This window comes from Saccopteryx bilineata, chromosome 2 (genome assembly GCF_036850765.1).
Source record: "Saccopteryx bilineata isolate mSacBil1 chromosome 2, mSacBil1_pri_phased_curated, whole genome shotgun sequence".
Classification (NCBI taxonomy): domain Eukaryota; kingdom Metazoa; phylum Chordata; class Mammalia; order Chiroptera; family Emballonuridae; genus Saccopteryx; species Saccopteryx bilineata.
In genome coordinates this window covers 89,258,582-89,272,998 of record NC_089491.1, presented here as the reverse complement: position 1 = coordinate 89,272,998, position 14,417 = coordinate 89,258,582, and the positions used below count along the sequence as shown (strand labels likewise).

The window sequence follows — 14,417 nt, the reverse complement described above, 5'->3', positions numbered from 1 at the left end:
AAAAATAATACAATGATTAATAAATAATAATGCAAGAGGCCCTGGCCGGTTGGCTCAGCGGTAGAGCATCGGCCTGGCATGCGGGGGACCTGGGTTTGATTCCCAGCCAGGGCACATAGGGGAAGCGCCCATTTGCTTCTCCACCCCCACCCCCTCCTTCCTCTCTGTCTCTCTCTTCCCCTCCCGCAGCCAAGGCTCCATTGGAGCAAGGATGACCCGGGCGCTGGGGATGGCTCCAGGTGCTAGAGTGGCTCTGGTCCCGACAGAGCAACGCCCCGGAGGGGCAGAGCATCGCCCCCTGATGGGCAGAGCTTCGCCCCTGGTGGGCGTGCCGGGTGGATCCCGGTCGGGTGCATGCGGGAGTCTGTCTGACTGTCTCTCCCCTTTTCCAGCTTCAGAAAAAAGAAAAAAGAAAAAAAAAATAATGCAAGAATAAACTCTGTGTTTCACATAGTCACAACTGTAAACCTACTTTTGCCACACCTTCTATATGAACTGACATAGACATGGGACTGGAGTACTGAGATGAAAAATTGAGAAGTTATTGTATATTTGGCTTATGAAATTATTTTGGAAACTTCTGCCTCTATGTTAAGGTTAGAACAAAACATTGCCTGAGTTCCTTGATTTATGGGGCAAGATGTATGAACAAAACCATCTAACATTCTCCAAGCTACAACAGTTTCTGAATTCCTTTAACTTATATTATAATCTGCAGAGAACCACAACTACAAGAACAGGGGGATTATATCTAGGCTTTAAGTGAAGCCAATTTTTTAAATTCCAACTTTACTGAGGTACAATTGGCATATAAGTTAAGCCAACATAAAAATGTAAAGATAACCAGTAAAAAGAGAGAAAAGGAATATATAACTTTCCTAAATATGGAGGGCAGGAAAAATGGAAGTAAAGAAAAGACATAAAAGGAGAAATAAAACACACAAAGAAAAACCATGACTTACAGAAAAGACGGAATAAGATGGCATAAGTCAGGACAGACATATGAGAAAAGACAGAGATTCTCAGAATAAATTAAATATGTAATATGTAAATATACACTCTTCTCATGAACTATATATTAAGCATAATGACATATAAGATTGAGAATAAAGGGATAAAAAATATATGTACTGCACTAATAACTAAAAAAAAGCTGATACTGCAATATTTTTATCAGAAGAAAAATGTATTCTAAAGCCAAAACAAAATTTTAGGGATAAAGTTGGTCTTTACATAATGCAAAACAGGATAATCCACCAGGTGAATTAAATAATCCTGAATTTGTACACACACCTAACAACAGAGCTTCAAAACCCACAAAACAAAAACATACAGAACTAAACAAAGTGACAAATTCACAAGCATTAAAGAAACACTCAGAAACTGATTAATCAAACAAATCAAAAACTAGTAAGGAGAAATACAGATTTGAACAACACAATTAAAGGTCTGTTGGCTATTCATGGACTGCTGTACATAGCTATCTGAATACATGTTATTTTGAAGCATATTGCCTCGCTATTAACCCACAAAATACAATCTCTGTAAATAATGAAGAATCAATATCCTATAGAATAAATTCTCTGATTAGAATGTACCTAAAATAGAAATCAATGGCAAAGCAACCTGTATCTAAAGTCTGAATCCCTATAGAGAGGCTTTTGGATGGGTGACTTGAGAAGCTGACTAAATTCTCAGAGAGCTACCCTGTGAAGACAGATGCCCTCTGAGCCACCCCTAGGATTCAGCCTTCAGTTTGTCTGTTTGTTTTCTTTTTCTGCTGACCCAGGCAAGGTGCCCTGCCAGGACTCTCACATAAACGCCTTGGTGCAGATGGTGACATGGGAAAACCCAGAGAGACAATGCTCTTGATCAAAGGGTGCTGTGACCCTGTGATAAGACAGTCCTGGGCTTGGGATTCCCATCTGCCATTTACTGGGCCTCTTTGAGCAAGTTACTTAACCTCTGAACATCATGGGATCCTCGTTTGTAATTTGGAAGTAAAAATATTTACCTTAAAATGTTGTTAGGGATACTAAGTCATATATGTCCAGCCCCTTGATGCTTAGAAGAGGTCAGTATCCTTCCCAAATATAAATAAAGGGCAGCATTGCTGTGCTGACATCTGCAATACAGACGGATGTGTGTGCAGCTTTTCCAACAGGCCTGAAATGCACCAACCCGGAGGGAAGGCTGCAGGGCCTGGGCTGGGGGTGGGCGGGGCTCCCTCTCACCCTGACAGAGGGCTCCATTTAGCCAGCCTCCCCTGTAGAGCTCCTGCTCTCTGTGACAGCTCCTGGGCTCCCGTGATAATTGTTTCTGACCATTTCATGGTGTTGTTCCTTTCTGTGTGGTTTGTTTATATTTTCTGCCCCTTTGTGTGAGGACTGTTTAGCTGATCGTGGGACTTCTCATTCAGCACTGAATTCTGAAAAGAAACCAAGATTCCCCACAACGCTCAACGCCAAGTCACTTTTCTTTTTCCCTACTCTGTGGCTCTTTATTATTTCAGACTTTGTGCCCTCTAAGCTCCCCATTTCTTAGGTAGGAACGCAGTCACAAGCCTGTCACCTCCGGCATTAATGTCTCTAGACTGATTATTCTCTGCTGAATGTTGCACTGTGGGCTTCCTAATGACACAGGAGCTTGGATTTTATGTGGTGCACACAGATTTATGTCACATGACTTGACTGGATCATAAAAATAATAAGCACCTTTTAATAGTGCCTACTACTACCAGGCGTTGTTCTAAGGACTTCACACATATTTAATTTTCATAATATCTCTGTGGCATAGATACTACAATTCTCCTCATTTCACAAATGGGGTTAGGTGAGAGAGGTTACATGACAGGTCCAAGATCACCCAGCAAAGTCATGGGAGAGCCAGGACTGGAACCAGGTGGCTTGGCTGCAGACCCCTATAGGTCAGACAATGTTACTACTCCAAAGGCTTCAAAGTCCTACTGCCTCATTTTATCAATGAGACTGCCAAGGCCTAGGGTAGGAGATGAGCTGCTGGGATCACTGGGATGCACTGATTAATTGACAGAACTTAACTGAAAACACAGTTCAGTTATTCCTTATAGGCAGGAGAGGAAAACAGATGGTAGCAAAAGTTATAAACAAAAATATGTTTCTCATGGATAAAAAAAAAAAATTGAGAAAAATTTCAGTTGCCTCCTTTAAGGATAATTAAGGACTAGGAGTAATAAGATTTAAAATGCATATTTACGTCCATTATCACCTTGTATAATTCTACAGAAGCGCTGTGAAACAGGATATCCACAGTTTATTGACTTGTGAAAACCAAGGCAACCTTCAGGGCAACCGAGTCCCTTACCCACAGTCTCCTAACCTTAAATAAGTGTGAAAGGTAAGGCTCAAACCTCAAACTGAAGAGCTCCACACTGTCCCAGACACCAGCCCTCAGACTCCTCACATGCCAGGCCTGCATTCCGAGCTCTCAATTCCAGCTGTCCTGACCATATGGCGTTCTTGACACAGGCCGTGTGATCATTTGTGCCTAAGCTATGAACTTCCTCCCTGCTCTTCTGCTCCTTCCTTTCTTCTATGTCTCACTAACCCCTACTCACTCGTCAGTCTTCATTTAGCTGTCATTTTTCCGGGGCCTTCCACAACTCCCGGAATCCAGGTTAAGTGCCGTCATAGCTGTTCTTCCCCATTACAGCACCACACTCCTAAGGTATCTCCCCTACGAGGCTGAGCAGTCCAGAAGGGCAGGTTCACTGAAAGCAGCATAAGGTGGTGCGTAGGACCTGGCCTCTGGGATCAGGCTTGAATTAACCATCCCAGGTCCAACAATGGGAACCATGTGTGGAAATGTACCTAAGTTACAAGCCTCATCTATTAATATGGCCTCATAATAGTCCTCACTAGCTTTGCATTTGGTAAAGACTAGATTCTATGTATCATATATGAAGTTGCTGGGGCACATAAGTATTTGGGAAGTGTTATCATTGCATCTCCTGTGTGCGGCACAAATCGGGACTTAAGAATACTTGTGGAATGAAAGAGTAAATGAGTGAATCTGGTTTCAAATTACCCTACTTTCTTTATGCTTTGAACGTGTTCATTTGTGTTATATAGATAAAAATGGCTCACCTCTCTCAACTCAAAAATCATGGGTGGAAAGTTGCATGTTCTTAAAGTAAAACTATTTCTCAAATGAAAATAGAAAGAAAAACAACTTATGTTTCTTCTGATGGAATATTCTGAAATAGATTTGGATGTGAAAATACCTCAAACTTTATATATGCCTCCCTACTCCCAAATGAAATCACCAGTAAGGTTTGAATAAACTGCCTTTGATTTTTTTTGCATGATGCCATTGATAAAAAACATGTTGGCCATTTGGAGTATGTGAGCCAATTTAAGCCGTGTTTTGGCACATCTCAAATGGATTTTCCACTTCCTCCCCAGATGCACGAGTCAGCAGCAAGCAGGAATATATTGATGTTTATCCTATCCTGCTGTGTCCCTGGGCAGGCACTTCTCAGTTCCCATGATGTTTTACCAGGGAATTAATAATGTCACGAAGACAGGGTTTTGGAGGTTTTCCTGATTCACTCTAAAGGATATCACTTTCCTTGCATGATATTTCAGCCATTGCATGGTCAGCAAAAGAGACAGAACCAATTCAACAGCTTGGGATGTTATTAAAATACAAGAAAGTACTACCTATCTTTCTGTTTTTGTATAAACCTCCATAATTATGTTAATAGGTGATATTAAAATTCTCCACAATTGGGTAGGAAAATTCAGAGTCCCATTAAAATATTGCTTATTCCAAGTCACTATAATAGTGATGATATTTGAACATTTACTGTAAGCCAGATAGGTTAGTGATCTCATTTGATTCTCAAATGTACATGGTTCAATCTTCATCCTCATTTTTTTTCAAATGAGGAAACTATGATTTCAATCAAGTAAGTTCTCCTGGTTCATACCATGCAGTTGCAGAGCTGGGCTTAAACCCACGTATGGCTGACTTCCACTCCACACGTCTATGCTATGCTTGGGTTGCATTTTAGGTTTACAGTTGGAGTTATTGTACTTTATAAAACAAGTGTTCTGAGGGACAGAGGTTAGCACTGAAAGTGTTACACAAAGGGTAGTTTATAAAGTGCTATTGTTATTACTATGTAACTCATATTGCAATGCCTCGCTTTACACAAGCTTTTTAGGAACACATCTATTGTGTAAATCATATCTTATTTCAAATGTATTCCTGGCTTCTTAAAAATACCATCTTATTTAAAACTTAAGACAATTTTGAAGGTACAGTATTATTATACTCATTTCACAGATGATGAAAAATGATACCTACAAGGGTTAACTACCTTACCTGAGTCCACACAGCTAGTAAGTGGTGGACAGAGAATTAAGCCTCAGCTGAAGATGAATCTTCTCTCACCTGTCTCTCACTATCTAAGCCAGCAGTTGCCTGAGTTAACTGAATTTACTCTACACTTTCTCAGTGCCAACTTGTACTCTTCGTTTGGAGGGGACATTACAGTTGGTTTTTGACTGCCATTGTTCTAGTTTAGCATGCTCTACAAGTTCTTGTTTATACACTGGTAAGGACAATCCCAGGACATCCCAGAGAGGGCACAGTGGCACTCCACATTTCGTTCCTGTGAAACCATGGGGGCACCGATCTCAGATGATCTTCATTCAGAAAGTGGAAATATCAGCAAAAGGACGTAACTCTTTATACAAGTAAAATCCCAAATGACACCCGTGGAACATAACAGAGGTGACTCTTCAGCCGTGATAGCTTTGGCACACCTCACATCCCTTTGTTCCACCCCTCTTCCCTCGCGGAGGGCTGCATTCCTGGGAATGTCTGCCTTGCACTTTTCCCACTCGCCCCGGTGTCATCTAAAGGGGAGCATTACAGTTTTGCTAAGAAGACTTTTCCTTTATTTTTAATGAATAATGATTTCTTTTTTTATCACTTTTGACCTTAAAATGAGATTGCTGTCTTCAACTCTTTTAATTGCCACCATTAGCAAATTCAAAGAAATGGTTTCATGTGGACCCCAGTTAGGGTCTTACCAAACTCTTGCTATTTGAGTATAGTCTCCCTCAGGAGCACTTTGCTACCTGGGACCCTGTTAGAAAGGCAGACAACTACCTGCCTATGTAGGCCTAGAAGACTTAGAGAAGTACAAGTCTTCCATTAAAGAGTGTTTATAACACCATCTCCTCCAAATTGTCATCAGTTTGGTGGACGGCCCTAAAGATTTAGCTTAAGACTGACCCACTTTCTTTGAGGAGAAAGCCTCCATCTCCTCACTGCCTTGTGAGGAGGTAGCAAGGAGCAATACTCCTCCCTCGCAGAAAGCTCTCCACATCCTCTTTCAAAGTTCTGGTGTTCTGTGTGCTGGGCTTGGGTACTCAACTTTTAAAATTAAGCCCTGATATTTTCCCAAGAATGGCAGCCTACGAAAAAGGTCCCAGTTCTTCATCCCTCCCTCTGTCCATAAATCTTTGCCATTTTACTGGGTTGTGCCCTCCCATTCTGATTAAGACTCAGATATTTGACTTGCTTTGGGCAATACAATGAGGCAGGTGTGAGAATGAATACTGAGACTAGTTTTCAAGAAGCCGCGGTGTTTCCACTTGCTCTCTTGCACCATTGCCATCTCTACGAGACCACACCTAGGTTAGCCTGCTAAAGGATAATATGAACATGGAACAGTCAGGCTGGTCTGATCAGGCCAGCCCAATAAGCTGACAGCCAGCCAACATCCATACTTGTGAGAAAACCCAGTCAAGATCAGCAGAGCCATCTAAGCAACTCAGCTGACTGTTAGACTCATGAGCAATAAATGCTAATTGTTGCATACTCTGTGGTCTATGACCGTGTGCCACAGCATTCTACGGCAGTAGATGACTGACACACCAACAACCAATTAGGTTGAGTTACTGATTATGCTTCCCTTTAAATTTTTTAAATTTCTACCATATTTTCCCCTGAAAACATAAGCTTCTGTTAAGAATACTCAGGAGGAAGCTATAACAACAATAATAATAATTATATATATATATATATATATATATATATATAAAATCAATGAGAAACTTAAAATACCCAACAGTTTGGCAATGCACAGTTGTCTTCATTGCTGTGACTTTTATATTACATACATGTAGCAGGTTCACAGATCCATAAGGGCTATGGATCCCTAGAATATACATTTTTTTGTCTTATGAACTAGGCAACAATGTCTAGTGAATGGGTTGAATATGAGGGAGTTGGACCGGATGGTCTCTTTTCTCTCTAATGCTCAGTGTAATAGAGACAGCAATGCTTGCAAAGAGGCAGACAAGGTCTTTAAGCTACACTCAGGCAGCTCATGCCCAGCCTCTGAGCAGCAGCTGCCAAAACAAAAGGTGTGTGTCTCACTGTGACCTCACTGCCCACAACTAAAGGGCAGGTTACCTTGTTGGCGCATCTTCATGGTGCGTATCTTTATTGCCTCTCCTCGCACTCGCCCTTCACAGAAGTAAGCACCGTTGATTTTGCTAGCCTTTTCTCTCTTCCAAACAACTTTTTTAGCCCATTCTCTGGTCACATCTTGAGTAACTTCCAGTGGATCCTGGTGCTGGTTCATTAAGGCTTCGAAGTCTCTTCCTATGGTGAGAGGCTCATGGGGGCGCCACCCAGAGGCAATGCAGGTGAGGGATGTTTCAGCATCAGACACAAGAGGTAGGGAATTGATCAGGATTAGGTCCATGGCCCCATCCACTGTTCCTAAAAGGAAGGAGGAAGCATAACGTATGAAGAAGGTTGTTAACATGGCCTCACAGAATAAAATGGTGCTTACAAACCCTTGTTCAAAAACAAATATATGGCACTGTTTCAAAAGAAGAAATGCACCCCCATGTTTATGGCAGCATTGTTCACAATAGTGAAGATCTGGAAACAGTCCAAGTGTCCGTCAGTGGATGAGTGGATTAAAAAGCTTTGGTACATATATACTATGGAATACTACTCAGCCATAAGAAATTATGACATTGGATCATTTACAACAACATGGATGGACCTTAATAACATTATATTGAGTAAAATAAGTAAATCAGAAAAAACTAAGAACTATATGATTCCATACATAGGTGGGACATAAAAATGAGACTCAGAGACATGGACAAGAGTGTGGTGGTTACGGGGTGGAGGGGAGGACAGGGAGGGGGTTGGGGGAGGGGAGGGTCACAAAGAAAACCAGTTAGAAGGTGATAGAAGAAAACTGGACTTTGGGTGATGGGAATGCAGCATAACCAAATGTCAAAATAACCTGGAGATGTTTTCTCTGAACATATGTACCTTGATTTATCAATGTCACCCCATTAAAATTTTTAAAAAATGCAACTGATATAGAAATCAATAACAAAATACATCTTTAAAAACCACATGTATTTGGATATTTTAAAACCTTCATAAATAATTCATTGACAAATAATCACAGCAAAAATTAGAAAATATTCAGAGCTAAAGAATGAAGAAAATAGACAATCTCAAAACTTGAGTGATGGTTAATTTTACATCAATTTGACTAGGGTAAAGGATAGTTAGTAAAACTTTATATCAGGGTGTATCTTTAAAGGTGTTTTCCAGAAGAGATTAACATTTGTATTGGTGTCATTAATGAAGCAGATAGCCCTACCCAGGGTGGATGGACATGATCCAGTTCCTTGAGGGCCTGAATAGAACTAAAAGATAAAGGGAAGGTCCATTTGCTCCTTCTGCTTGATCTGAGATATCCCCCTTCTCCATCCTGCCTTCAGACATGGATACTCCTGCTTCTAAGGTTTTCAGACTCAGGTGGGAACTTACACCATCAGACACACACACACACACACACACACACTCACTATTCTCAGGCCTTCAGACTTGTTCTGATTTACACTGCTGACTATCCTGGTTCCCTAATTTATAGATAGCACATTGTGAGACTTTTTAACCTCCATAATTGTGTAAACCAATTTCTATAATAAGTCTTTTCTTATATCTAAAAAAAAAGCAATGTGAGGAGTCTTTCTAAAATGCTATTCTGATCAGTGCCAATCTTCCATAGGACAAGATCCAAAACTCTTTACCATGGCATCACCTCAATCATACTAGCAACCACTCCTGCACCACTATGCACTCTAGCTACAGTGGACTATCAGTTTCTCTCCATTCTCCAGAACCATCTGTGCACTATATATCTCTACCCATTATAGTCCTGAGAGATTAGTGAAGTATTCTTCCAATGCTCGTTGTGTTGAGATGAATTAATGGTAATAGCACTGTCATTATTAACTATAATTAATTATTAGTCAATTAATGATAATGTGGATTGAGATGATAATAAAGTATTTTAAAGAAATGTATCTGTGGGGTGGGTGAACATACAATACAGTGTACACATGATGTGTTGTAGAATTGTGTTCCTAAAACCTGTATAATTTCATTAACCAGTGTCACTCCAATAAATTTAAGAGAAAAAAGTTAAAATAAAAAATATATCAACTACACACAAGTAGGTTTGACAGTGCGACTACACAAAACACAGAATTTATTTTTGTGTTATTATTTACTAATTATTGTATTATTATATTGTATTATTTTTTTTACAAACAACTATAAACCTACTTTGCCCACCCCTGTACACTGTATGCTAACTTTAAGACTTTCATCGTAAGCATTGCCCAACTCCATATTAAATTCCACAAGATAAGAAGGGACTGAGTAAAATCTGCATTTCCCTCTGAGCTTCATCTATGTCATTTTTAAAACAAAGCTAAAAACACCTATCTTTGCAGGATCCTCGTGAAGATTAAATGATATAAAGTCTATAACTTTGTGTTTGTTATATATGGGATAAACAATGACCATTATTTCAATTCTCTTTATTCCGTTTCCTGAACGTGTAAGGCCAAACCTCAATCCTTCCCAAATGTAAAATCAAAATTCTCCTGACCCTGGCTGGGCAGTTCAGTTGATTAGAGCATCATCCCAACACGCCCAGGTGGCAGGTTCAGACCTTGGTCAGGGTGCGTACAAAAAACAACCAGTGATGGGTGGCATGAATAAGCAGAGCAACATGTGATGTTTCCCTCTCTGTCTCCCTCTCCCTTCCTCTTTCTCTAAAATCAATTTTAAAAATTCCAACCATACCTTCAAACTTTATTTCATAAATGATAAAGAACATTTAAAAAAAAAAAGAAAATCCTTTCATTTCTCTCTTCTCTCTCTCTCTCTTCTGTTTTGATTTCCAAAGTTTCTAAGATGAATAAATAGAATCTATGCCTATTCTCTCCTTTTACTGAATGTGGAAATACCAGGGATGGAGGATGTTCTCTGGCTCCAGTGATGGTTGATTCCCAAGTCTACATAAAATGATTAGGAGTTCAGGTTGGGTGATGAGAACCAAATGGAATCTCAAAGACCTTTGCATAGATATAAAGTGAGTCAAGTAAGCTACATGTTTATCTCATTAAATGCCCATTAAATTTTCTCATCAACCTTGTAAAGTATGTGCTATTACCTTATTTTTAAATATGAAGAAATGAAGGCTCAAAAGATTCAGTAAAATATTCTATCTTCCCCAGCTGTTGAAGTCCAAGCTGAAATTCAAATTTTTATGTGTCTTTCAGTTCCCTGGATACAACATGCCCTTTCCTGCCTCAAAGTCTTCATATGTGCAGACTGCTATTCTGTGTTCTTTGCATGGCTAACTTCTGCTCATCCTTTGGGTCTCAGCTTAAATGTCTTTCTTACAGATGGCTTCCCTATCTACATTATTTATAGTATCTCTACATTCTCATCCCATTAGCCTCTAATTCAGCTTCCTGTTTGTTTCATAATGATTACCATAATCTGGATCATTTTATTTACTTTCTCTTCCCTAGATGATAAATTTCATAAGGATGAGGATTGAAGCTGTTTTGTTCATGTTAATTTATACAGAAATATCCTGCTTAGGTCAGCATATAGAGAACTTAATAAGTATTTGTTGGGTGGGTGGGTGGATGGGTGGATGCATGGGTAGGTGGAGAGGTTGATGGATGTGTGTGGGTAGATGAATGGATGGATGGACAAATACTATTCCAGATCTGTCTGATTCAAGTTCAGCTGTTCACTTGGCTCTTACTTCTAGAATAATGAGATTTAAAGCAAAAATGCTCACGTGAATCTGACTTTCTTGCTCACATTTAAAAGACTGTTTTGATAATAAGTTTATGGGGGTTGGAGAAGCAAATATTAAGCTTTTACGAAGTGTGATGGAAAGGTAATCAATGGTCGTGGAGAATTTGGGGCTGACTGGCATTCATTTTCCAGCCCATTTTGAGTGCCCACTGATGCCAAGCATTGTGCCTGCCGTGAAGTCCTCCCACAATTAGTTTTTAATAGTAACTGTCCATGTTTGACGTATGCAGTGAGATTTTGAGGGTGATCCTTCTGGGAGATACATATTAATCTGATTAATTAGGAAGAATTTCTAAAAGTTAAATCTTTTTTTTTTTTTTTTTGTATTTTTCTGAAGCTAGAAACGGGGAGAGTCAGTCAGACAGACTCCCGCATGCGCCCGACTGGGATCCACCCGGCACGCCCACCAGGGGCGATGCTCTGTCCACCAGGGGGGGATGCTCTGCCCCTCCGGGGCATCGCTCTGCCGCAACCAGAGCCACTCTAGTGCCTGGGGCTGAGGCCAAGGAGCCATCCCCAGCGCCCGGGCCATCTTTGCTCCAATGGAGCCTTGGCTGTGGGAGGGGAAGAGAGAGACAGAGAGGAAGGAGGGGGGGTGGAGAAGCAGATGGGCGCTTCTCCTATGTGCCCTGGCCGGGAATCGAACCCGGGTCCCCCGCACGCCAGGCCTACCGCTGAGCCAACTGGCCAGGGCTAAAAGTTAAATCTTAATGTAAGTGAAAGTTGGAGTTTCTTTTCTCTCTCTCTCTCTCTCTCTTTTTCTTTCTTTCTTTTATTTTCTTTCTTTCTTTCCTTTTTCTTGTAATCTTAACTCAATACATGGGATTGAGGGAGAAAATCTTGACTAAAATGGATTTCTGAGTCTGACCCAAAAGCATATATTTTGTTTTTAGCCTCAATGGTAACTTTAAGATCCTGAGAGGGGACAGCGGTTACAATAAGAAAAATGTCAGAGAGAATGAGCTAGGACACATAGCAGAATCACAGCCTCCCAGAACATCACAAGAACACAGCTCCCCTTGCCCATGTACACCCAGCCCGGCCTCTGAGTGAGCTCCATCGCATCCCTTACTTTCCCTCATTCCAGGCATGCTCCCAGAGGGAGTCAGCCAGAGGAAGGAAACACTGTAATTCTTTCAGCACTGGTTCCATCCAGCCCCAAATCTAGGGCCAGTTGAGTGACTTGCCAAAACCAAGGGATCTGCTCTGAACTCACTGAACTGCATTGGCACTGGCTATGGCTTATGTAATGACTTTAGGAAATAATAGAAAAAGTAGTTGATTTGTAAAGACAAGCACACTTCACCTGTACATTGTTTCTAGGTATTGATCTGGTTTCTTTTCCCTGTTGCTCCTCCAATCCCTTTTCTTTTACTTTCAGTGACAGAAAGGAAAATGTATATCCAAGAGTCTGGATTTGAGAACACTTTTACCCTTATTTAGCATGCCAATTATAGGAAGACCCTCTTCCACCGTGAGTCCCCTGTTATTTGTAATGCCATTTACAATAAAATACCAAAAGGATTTTGTATATGAACTTCGGATATGAGAAGAAATTCTTACCAGATTCCTGGGACAGATATTAGAAATTATCAACCTAGTTTTCCTAAAACAAGAATCCATATTAGTACTTGTTTGTATATGCCTAAAGAATGTCTGGACAGTGATACATGAAGCTAAGAACAAGGCTGACCCACTAGGGGATAACTGGGTAGTTGGAGGACAGTGATGGGAAAAAGGGATTTTCATTGTATGCAGAGGTGTGCTGGTTTTTAAACCATTTGAACATTACTTACACGTAAAAATGAAATGTAAAACTGTAAATGTTATTGCCCTTCTCTTGAAAAGGCATGTTTGGGAGAAAATCAGAGCCATAGAAATATATGTCTCTCACCATTTATCCCTATATCCTCTCCAAATCTCCTTGGATTGCATCCAAACAATGCATTTTCTCTTTTTTGGACTAATAATAGGAAATGTGATGTCATTCCACAATGTTGGAAAGAATTTTTAAAGCTGGGTTTAAATAAAATTTAAGTAAAAGGAAAGGAGGGTGGTGGCCAAATTTAGCCTTTTAAAGAAAATAGAGGCTTAGAAGTCCTATTGCAGTGGGTAGAGCTGTTGCCGTGGGCTCTGAAAAGAGTTCTATGACAGCAGTTGCACAGCTGGTGCCACATAAGGAATCTTCTGTTAGGCACATTTTCCTAAGAATGATTGCCAAAAGACAGATCCCATCTGGGATCGCACCAGCATCAATCCCTGAGCCTAACACTTTTTCTTACATTACCACATTCTCCTCTCTAGTCACATTGAGTTATTTCATCACAACCATAGTCTGAAGCAGGGATAGTCAACCTTTTTATACCTACTGCCCACTTTTGTATCTCTGTTAGTAGTAAAATTTTCTAACTGCCCACCAGTTCCACAGTAATGGTGATTTATAAAGTAGGGAAGTAACTTGACTTTATAAAATTTATAAAGCAGACATACAGCAAGTTAAAGCATATAATAATAATTACTTACCAAGTATTTTATGTCAGATTTTTGCTAAATTTGGCAGAATAAATCTTTATAAAACAACTTACTATAGTTAAATCTATCTTTTTATTTATACTTTGGTTGCTCCACTATCTCCCACTATGAAAGCTGGAACGCCCACTAGTGGGCGGTAGGAACTAGGTTGACTACCACTGTTCTAAAGCATTCTGATCAAATTCATTAATGAGTCCAATTTACACACCTATCAACAAGGCCAAGAGTTTGCTATATAAGTAAAAGTAAGATCTATATTGACTTTCCTACATCTTATAAGTTTTGGAGATTGATAGTATTTTTCCTTAGCAAAGATCTTACAAATACTTTTTAATGTTTGCATAAAATGTGTTCACAAGGAAATGCTTTCTATCATGGCGTGGCATCTGCCAACTTAACAAATAATTGTTTATCACAGTGGAAGCATAACAGTGTACTAAAATGCTGTTTTGTTCATTGTATTTTTTTATGATCAGCTTCTAATCTTTACAGTAACATTTTCTCACTAACTTGCATTGTGGCACACTCAAAATGTTGTGTGAACCTTGTATTTGCATTTAGATTCATTTTTATTTAATATCACTTTGAATAATGGCCCTGTTAACTAAGACATGGAAATATTTTTCTTTAAAAATAGTAATATTAATAGGTGTGGACCTAAGTCA

At 39.9% G+C, this 14,417-nt stretch overlaps 1 protein-coding gene across 2 annotated transcripts in view; it reads right to left on the bottom strand.

Annotated features, from left to right (window-relative positions):
• Window positions 1-14,417, bottom strand: part of TEK (TEK receptor tyrosine kinase) — a 127,380-nt gene that overhangs the window by 68,419 nt on the left and 44,544 nt on the right. For both annotated transcript variants that reach the window (XM_066257377.1, XM_066257376.1), the window contains exon 2: window positions 7,471-7,782. In XM_066257377.1, coding sequence (XP_066113474.1) covers window positions 7,471-7,782 — 312 coding nt within the window. The remainder of the gene's footprint in view (window positions 1-7,470; window positions 7,783-14,417) is intronic.